The sequence below is a fragment of the Cololabis saira genome, chromosome 9 (genome assembly GCF_033807715.1).
Source record: "Cololabis saira isolate AMF1-May2022 chromosome 9, fColSai1.1, whole genome shotgun sequence".
Classification (NCBI taxonomy): Eukaryota; Metazoa; Chordata; class Actinopteri; order Beloniformes; family Belonidae; genus Cololabis; species Cololabis saira.
Window position 1 is genome coordinate 22,941,564 of NC_084595.1, and position 9,457 is coordinate 22,951,020.

A 9,457-nucleotide genomic window follows, 5' to 3' on the forward strand; every position below is an offset into this window, starting at 1 on the left:
GAAAGAACAAATCTGAAGAGTAAAGAGGCATTAACTGGAGCGTAAGGTAAACTATGCAAACTAGTCCTGATCAAACTGTGACAAACAACATTAGCATTTTAGCAAATAACAATTATCTACCAGGGAAATTACACATTATGTAGATTTGTGGCTTAGATCAGAGCTTTTCAAAGCCTGCTCAAGGCTTACAAACAATTTCAGGGACAGCTCAATAAATATAGGTGAGGAAAATTATGTATGTGTTTAAGAAAGAAAGAAGTAAAATGTTTATCATGTGATTGAAGAATCTGCATACATTAATTTGGCAGACATTTTAAGTGTCCTTTCACAAATTCAGATGTGCATTATACAGGGCAGCCCAGTTTAAGATCAGTCTGGTCTGTACATACAACATATAGACATGATATTTGGAAACACCTGTTAATTATTGGACTCATGTGTCAGACAGAATCGTTGCCGCAGGTGTGTAAAAATCAAGCTTCAGCCATGACATTTGAGAGACAAACTGGTGTAACGCTGAAGAAGTGTATACCATGAGAGGATTCCACCTTTGCAAAAAGACGGTTTGTGAAATTTCATCCCTGCTGGATATTCCACAGTTGGCTGCGAGGGATATGATTAAAAAGTGGAAGTGTTTCGGCACAACAGCGACTCAGCCATGCAAAATCACAGAGCAGGATCAATGACTGCTAAGGCACATGGTGCACAAACGTGAGCAGCGCTCTTCTGATTTTATAACTGAAGACTTCTTGACTTCCTAGTGACCTCTTGACTACCACTGGTGTTGACAAGATTGCATTTAAGCTGCTGGATGAAGTGGTAAACTACACCCACACTGGATTGTGGAGTCACGAATCGTCCATCTTTGTGTGGCAGCCAGATGGGCAACTCTGGGTTTGGTGGATTCAACTTACTGCTTCTACATACCAACACATTTTGGACAATGCTATGTTTCCAAATTTGTGGCAAAAATTTGGCAACAATAGGCCATTTTCTATTTCAACATGACTGCAAGCAAGGACAATAAGGACATGGTTTGATGGATTTGGTATGAAAGAGCTTTAGTGGCACACGCAGAGGCCTGACCTCAACCCCACTGAGCACCTTTGGGATAACTGGAACAGAGACTGTGAGCCATCATCAGTGTCTTAAATCGTAAATGCCCTGCAGAATGAATGGCGAAATAATTCCCCCACAAATACTTCACAATCTTATGAAAATCCTTAGAAGGAGAACAGACGATGTTATAGCTACAAAAGGGGGATAACTCCATAGTAAAGTGTAAGTATTTCATAACAAAGTCCCTGTTGTATGAGTCAGGTGTCCAGCTAGTTTTGTCCATAGTGTCATTACCAGAGTTGTACGGTTGTCTAAGATCCCTTATCATATGATTAAATAACATAATTTTATATATTCGGGAATTTGGCTAAATTAAGTGAAAAGATGAAATGAGGTTTGTATTTTTTCTTTTTAAATCAAACTTTATTATATAGAACATTTACTGTTTCAAACACTGAAAACTTCTGACTTGACTCATATTTTGGTAATCCTTCACTGAATTTTCCACAGCTTTACAGAACAACTCAGCTCTAATACACACTCAGTGATGTGATAACTGCATTATTTCTTTTTTTAAGAAATAATCACGTGACACTCAGGATTTTACATCATGCTCTAAAGCCTTTTCCACACAGCGATGGTGTCATTTCAAGCCATCCTTGATAAGCTGCCAAAGTTCCCATTTTGGAAATTCACACAGTCTGAATGAGGTGGTTCATTGTCGGGAAGGACCAGAGCGCTTCATCACGCCAGATGACCTTGGCACACAGAGATCATCTCCCCCTCTTTTTCCCCACTGTTCCTTCCTCCTATGATGATATACAGGCAGGACAAAAATGCCTCATCATTCAGCCTCTGGATCATTGACAGACAAAATGACGAGGAACACTGACGTCAAAGTCCCACCGTAGACATGCTGTGTGGAAAGGGCTTAAGTTTGTCTGCTACATATTTTTTGACAATGAGGATTCATCAAAATCATTCAAAAAAATGCAATTATAACAATGTTAAATAGTCAGTAATATTTGAATCTAGCAAGAAATAAAAAAGATACAAATCAATATCAAACAATATCTGTTACCAGTCTCAGGGATACAGATCTAATAAAGGACAAGAAATGTACAAACATTGATTAAACTTCATTTTCTTTAGCTACTTTAAATCCAGCTCAAGTAATGCAAGCATGCATGCATGTACTACATGAACAGCAGGAGAAAGCTGAAGCTTTGCTTTGGTTCAGTCGTCAAAGTCTGGAATGTCATCATAGGAGTAGCCTGGGTAGCCCTTCGATGCATAATAAGCTATCCGTAGGTGGTAAATTCCAGGAAGGAAGACAAGGATCCCAATGATAAGTACGGGAACTGTCCGGTCTGAGTGCTGATGGAAGAATAATAGTTATTATTTTGAAAATTGGTCAGTAATTTCCCAAAAGAAATATAGGTATCTGAAACAAACAACTACTTACAGTGACTCCAAAGTATCCAGCCAAGAGAAGAGAGCCAATGATGATTAAGAGAGAGCCGATTAAGAAGAGCACTGTAGCAAGTGCAATGGCTTTGTATGGGACTTTAGGTGGGCTCTTTTTGAACTGCAGAAGGAAAGAAATATTCAATCAAAAACCTTACTGGGACATCCAATTACAGAGATAGGTTGGGCCTAACTGATGTAACGCATAATGCAACTAAACTTGGAGAAATAAAAGTAGTTGTTTCAGTAAATTGGTGATTGCGACACAGAAATTTGCTGTCAGAGAGTTAAATTATGAAGCAACATGATGAAACATTACATCATGAAAACTGTCTTGCTGAACCACAACAGGTTGTGGAACATGTGCTTCGTCACAAGTCTTTGCAGCTACTGCAAACATTCCCCAAATGTTATGGAAAAGTTAAAGTAAAGTGAAAGTAGCTCTAAAAATTAGTTAAATACAACTTCAAAGAAAGAACAACACATGGTATATCAAACACACAACATTATACCAAGGCAAAATGTAAAATCCATTAATGAAAGCCTAATTACACTCCCTGCTTTATTAAGTCATAGAACCACCTTCAGCAGTGATAAGCTGAAGTTATCGTTTCCCGTATGACACAATTAGTCTCTTTTTAATAATATTGCTCAAGTTTTTTCTGACACTGCCTTCCACCACATTGGAGTTTGGACTTTGGACTTTAACTGAACCCAAACACCTTGACATTTCTCTTCCAGACAGATTCTGTTATACATTCATTTGCATGTTTGGGATCATTGCCCTATTATATGACCCAATTTTAGCCATGTTTTAGCCTCTTTTTTAAAATTCATTAAACATATTCCAGTCATGTTTTATCCACTGAACAGATGGCTTCATTTCCAGAGGTGTGAAGTAATGAAGTACAAATACTTCGTTACCTTACTTAAGTAGAAATTTTGGTTATCTCTATACTTCACTGGAGTAATTATTTTTCAGACGACTTTTTACTTTTACTCCTTACATTTTGACGCAATTATCTGTACTTTTTACTCCTTACATTTTAAAAACAGCCTTGTTACTCTATTTCATTTCGCCCTTTAAAAAAAAACTATCCAGTTAAATTGCTCCATCCGGATAGAGTGAATTTGGTTGTGGTTGTTTCAGATGTTCTTGTCCAGTTTTGTTCTTACATCTGTTTCCCTCAGATTCCTGCAACTAAACTTCGATGTACATTCCAATAAAGGTTAGGATAAATGATAACATGCCTCTGAAGTTTGACTTCAGAGGCATTACTTTTACTTTTATACTTTAAGTAGTTTAGAAACCAGTACTTTTATACTTTTACTTGAGTAAAAAACTTGAGTTGATACTTCAACTTCTACAGGAGTATTTTAAACTCTAGTATCTATACTTCTACCTGAGTAATGAATGTGAATACTTTTGAAACCTCTGTTCATTTCTGACACAAGAATACTTCAGTATACATGAAAGTTAACGATCAAAGACTGCAATGTGCCCCAGGTCCTGTGGTTTCCAAACAAGCTCAAAGTATCTTGTTTGATATTGTGATATGTTTGGGTGTTATCTTAACGTGGATAAAAGGACAAGAGAATCATTACCGGTAGAAAAATAGTTTAAAAGGTTAGAAAGTTTACTGTGAAAAATGAGGAACCCTTCCTGCCTTACCTGCAAATCAATGTATCCATCATCGTCAGTGGCCAACCTGGAGTACCTCACTTTGCTGCTGGAGACATCATTGGCAACGATGTTTCGAGCAGGCATGTTGCTGAGCAGCTCTGCAGGTAAACACTGTTTCAATCAGCAGGGCACTTACAGAAGCATTAAAGACGCTTCAGACATCTCGCAGATCAGTTGACAACCTGTCAAGGCTAAAATAAAGTGATATTTTTTGTTTGAGCAAAGTTAAGGTAGCAACAATTTTTGAAAAGTACGTTTTGAGAAAAGAAAACGACAAGGATTTTGCTTGTCCGGGCACTTCCGCGTTGTCGATACGCAGCTTTCAGTATTACGCATGCGCAGACCTTGTTTTTCTTTTTTAAATTATTGATCATTATTGAATTGGAAGATTCGCAAGCCAAACTGCTTTCATAAATACAATAGACTGAAGGACTTTTTGGATTTATTGTCCAAAATTACTAATTGTAATTACTAATTTATTGTCAGTGGAAAAGGCAACCTCAATCCTTAAAGACAATGAAAATGGCAAATTTGCCCCTTGAGATAATGGAACAATAACATGTCACATGCTTTTTATTTTATTTTCCTTTTTTTTCTTTTAGAGCTAGACCTGAACTGACTTAAGTTTATCTGTACCAACCCTTCCCCCCACCCCCTTGTCTTTCTTCTTTTTTAGTTTTGTCATTGCAATGTTTTTCTTTTTGCTATGTGAAATGTGGTGTTGTTAACCTCTTTTTTTTGTCTTCATTTTGAAAAATAAAAATTATAAATAATGTAAAAAATTATTGATCAGCAGTCATCTGGGTTCATTAAGTTATTTCATATTAAATGCCATATTTACGATTCAATATAGACATATGTTTACCTTGTTTATAAATAAGGATTTTTTTGTGTGTGTCATTTTATTCAAAGAAACTCTTTTTCAGTACCTTGCACTACCTCGTTTGAATCACCAGGAGGTGCAGTCGAGTCTTATTAAAGTGACCGGTCACCACAGCGAGACGCTGAGTGACACTGTGGTGTCAATATTCATCTTCTTGCATGGATGCTCATTTTCTGAGGTTTCCCTCCCAGGACAACTTTGTAATTACAGCGTGTTCTCTAAAGATGAAGTTACAGTCTAGCCGGCAGGTTCTTTATGCAATTTCATGAAACAGTAGCTGAGACAATCCTCCTCCAAAGGTTGTTTTTAGCCACAGATATTTAATCTTTCACATCACACACACTGTACTTGTTTCAAATTATGGAAATAGAATTTCTCACAAATTTAAGACAGGAGCATGCTCAGCATGCTCCAGCTCCAGAGCATGCTTGGTGCAAATTCCATTAGATTTTGGCATGGTGTACTAAATAAACAGCTCTTGTTAATAAAGAAGACATTAATGTGTTTCTTTGTTTTCAGTTATCAATCATGTAATTTTAAACTCACAATTCCCTAATAACAAATACTAAATTTAGTTGTTTTTTTTGTAGAAAGTATTGAAGCAATATGCAATTTCCAATCCCAGAGAGGTGGATTTAGCTGTTTGTGTGCACAAAGTTGTATCTGTCAGGTATTGTCCTCTCACCGGCCATGCACAGCAATAAGCTGGCTCTGGGAATGGCTGACCATGAAATAGACAAAACACAGAAAAGGGACCAGCGGACAATTGCCCTGATATGAATATGTAAAATGTGACTTTCATAAGACAAATACAAACTCTCCAGGCTGAATGAGTCACAAGTGATCATTAGCACAGTAACTGGCCTTGACTGCCAGTTACATTCTTACAGTTTACAGCCAAACTATTGATCTTGAGGTGGATAAAAGCCCTAAAAACATTTATTTTGTGTAGAATCCCTGCTGATTTGAAAGCCATGAATGATAAGTTATTTTCTATGACAGTGTTCAGTGGCTCATCGTCAGTTTTTTTTTGTTACTGCATAATTACAGATGTAACCAATCCTCTGGGTTCCATTCCATATTCCATATATATCTGTATACAAGTTGTGCTACGTCTCATCTTTGTGTTGGCGAGTTTAAGCACAAGTTTGTTGTCTTTAATGAATAACTAAAAGTGCATCAATATAACAAACTCGATTGCACATACATGCCATCTATTCTTTGTCAAATATTTGATTGAGAAGACATTTTACATGGCCATGTTGCCCGTATCACTGTTAAGGACAACGACAAAACCAGAATTTACCCTTTACCCTGTAATTGTATGCTGGCACTACTCTCTTGTAAAAGCAGTGTCACTGGTTCATTTTCTTTTGTATTCTACAATAATTTTCATCTTATCTGTACTTCCTCGTTGCTTAGATGTTCAATACTTACCCAAGGTCACTGCAGGAGCTGCTCACCCCCGCTCAGTCTGAATTTAGAAACATGGCATTTCATTTGTCTGTTCCGGCCAATCTGCAAGACCAGATAAATTTGCAATTACTTCTCATTCACAAATTCAATATCAATGGGTTCAGAGTGGTATCAGTAATATATCTGTGAGTGATGTTGCTGCTTCCTCTGTCTTTTTGTTAGTTTTTTTTTTTTTTTTTTTTTTCCCAGACATTACTTCATCCATTGTCTAGATGTCTTGTCTGTCCTTTTGTTGAAATGCATACAGCCTTCACAATTTCAATTAGATTTCCTTGTAAATACTTAGGTTGACATAGTAGTTGCCACCAGGCCATGATGCTCACACAGAAAAGCATCAGAACAGCTGAGTGCTCTGAGCTGGGTTACTGTATACATGTGTGTTTGTGCAGCTGCATGTTAAGAAGACAGCAGTCGTTGCCCCCTTATAACCCCTGAGTATGACACTGAAGAGTTAGAGCATTTAGGCCATAATTATGCTCTTGTTCTTAGTGGAGTTAATTAGGTCGGTTGTCATTACAGCAAGTGCACATAGAGCCAAGCCCAGAGCCCAATAAAAGCCTCAAGCATTATACTAGCTGAACATGCCATTTTCTTGTGGCTCTGTTTTTTTTAATTGTACATCAATCAGTCTTTAGAAATGATAACAGGTGGAACTGAGCAACAAATCAGAGTTTAAACTTAGCTGCAACCTTACTATTTACTTGAAGTTACATGTGTGAAAAAGAAGTAGTGAATCACTGAGCTGATTTGTGAGTTTCTGTTTAATTTGTGTGCTCAAATAATTCAAATACTGAGCATAGGATGGATATTAATAAGGATGCAAGTGTCTACAGTGTGGTCCATGATCTCAGTCTAGATCAGGGGTCACCAACCCTGGTCCTCGAGAGCACCTATCCAGCATGTTTTAGATGTTTCCCTGCGTCTCCACACCCTGATACAAATGGCTGTGTCATTAACAGAGTTGTGCAGACCTTGATGACAAGCTGGTGATGACTATTAATTAGAATCTGGTGTGATGAAGCAGGGAAACATTTATGCTGGATAGAGGCTCTTGAGGACCAGGGTTGGTGACCCCTGGTCTCAACTGAAATACTTTGACAAGCAAGAATACACAGTTTGTATGAAATGTACTCTCGCATTAAACTCCCACACCTTTAGATGCAATCCTGTTTTTCTCCCCCCTGCCATGTCATCAGCAGGTCTTTTGCTTTTTTCTTCTTTTTTCTTTTCCATTGAGGAGTAAAGATGAGCAAAACAACTTACTAAAGCTGTGCAAACCGGTTGGAACCAAACCTCAACGCCTAAGAAAAAGGTACACTCATCAATAATAGAGTAAAATCTCTTTGTAATTACTTTCTTTTTGCTTCAGTGAACAGCAGCACTAAACTAGAAAGATGCATTTTTCTGTGAAAATTGCTGTTTAAATGCTGAGAGCTGACTGTTTTCCCTTAATTCTGCTGAAGAAATTGACATCTTAGCAGAAATAATTGAACGGCGAAAACACATCAATGGAAGAATTGTATGCTGGCATGATGTCTTTGAATAATTTAAAAAGTCCTAAAGCATTCGTATCATCGGTCTAAGTTGAACACCAACAATGTGGTTAAACAAATAATCTAAACTAGTATCCTTCAGTATAAAAAGTGATCTATAATTAATGAAACAAATGCAGCTCAATTCAAAACAGTTCAAGTCAGGTTGATTGAAAAAAAAGGGCATCTGCAAATGTTTACATTTAAATTTGAGGACTAAATGTGTTCTACACAAGATAAGACCAAAGGACAGAAAAAGTGTGCTGCAGATCCACATCTCAGCTTAGTGAAAGTAAGCTGGACAGTTGTTTCTCCGGAGTCCTCTTTCTTAAGCCTGCACAAATTTCTGCCATACTTTCTTCACCTCACGAAATTTTCTATCTCCATCAAGAAAATGGCCTAAGAAAAGGCTGCAGGAGGTGTTTTTTTTTTTTTTTTAATACCATTAAACTGCACCTTGAATGTAGGTGCAAAGCTGACTTCTACATCTCGGCCTGAGGAGCTCATTTACTTCAAGAATGTGATGATAACATGACACAGGACGTAGCTGTTTTTGTCATGCATTCATCTGAGAAATGAATGGAGTTTATTTTGAAGTGGAGGGTGATGTTTGCCGTCTTCATTGGAAATCTGCATGCATTACTCTTTTTCTTTCTGAGGATTTTGTCAATGTCAGAGCTGCAAAAGGTTAAATCTTTTGATATGCAATTAAGCAGAATGTCACTGTAAATGCCAAAATTAGTGTGAATGCTTGGCACAGGTTTGTTAGTTCTGTGATGAGAAATGTGTATTCCAGTGCACAGAAATTGATTTCAGTACGTTTCAAAGTCAGCAGCCTGACTTCCTGGCTGCATGTGGAACTCAGACAGGTATAATTACTTTTCCTTCAGACAGCATAACACACTCTAACAAGGTCCAAATGCACAAAACATGTATGAACCATTTCCTTGCTTTTTGTATTATTATTATTTTAATCTTTTTTTTAAATCGTGGACTTATAGTAGCTTGTTTATAAAATTATCACACAACTATACTACGTGTCTAGAAAGCGGTTTGCCGCAACATGAAATGATAGACTTAATCTCCTCAGCTGCTGTGATAATTGCAATTTAAATTGCCATGAAAATTGTTTGTGAATTTAAAATAAGCTCTATCTGTGACATTTGTTTATTTAACATAATCAATTTATTGAGCACACAGGGAAGAAATCTCCAGTTAAGCTACTCTGTGTCTCTTTGAAAGAGTTGAGAGGAGCGTTTGTGATTTTGCTTTTGACATGACAAAGTCGATGTTTTTCCCCAGGATGCAACAGCAGGTAAAAAGACAAGCACCGTAAGATCAAAGTCCCATCATTGA

General features: G+C 37.3%; 1 protein-coding gene across 1 annotated transcript; it reads right to left on the reverse strand.

Annotated features, from left to right (window-relative positions):
* Positions 1-1,483: 1,483 nt before the first annotated feature.
* Positions 1,484-4,532, reverse strand: tmem230b (transmembrane protein 230b). Its single transcript, XM_061729929.1, has 3 exons — positions 4,199-4,532; positions 2,525-2,647; positions 1,484-2,436 (listed from the first exon to the last, which is right to left on the reverse strand). The coding sequence occupies exons 1-3, from the start codon at positions 4,292-4,294 to the stop codon at positions 2,296-2,298; spliced, it is 360 nt and encodes a 119-aa protein (XP_061585913.1). The 5' UTR covers positions 4,295-4,532; the 3' UTR covers positions 1,484-2,295.
* Positions 4,533-9,457: the final 4,925 nt, after the last annotated feature.

What these genes read in the sequence shown, in the direction of transcription:
- tmem230b (XM_061729929.1), bottom strand. Translation starts at nt 4,294, where the DNA reads ATGCCTGCTCGAAACATCGTTGCCAATGATGTCTCCAGCAGCAAAGTG. An exon ending in ATGGATACATTGATTTGCAG is followed by an intron (nt 2,648 to 4,198) that starts GTAAGGCAGGAA and finishes TTCCTTCTGCAG; the next exon opens with TTCAAAAAGAGCCCACCTAA. An exon ending in CTGGATACTTTGGAGTCACT is followed by an intron (nt 2,437 to 2,524) that starts GTAAGTAGTTGT and finishes TTCTTCCATCAG; the next exon opens with CACTCAGACCGGACAGTTCC.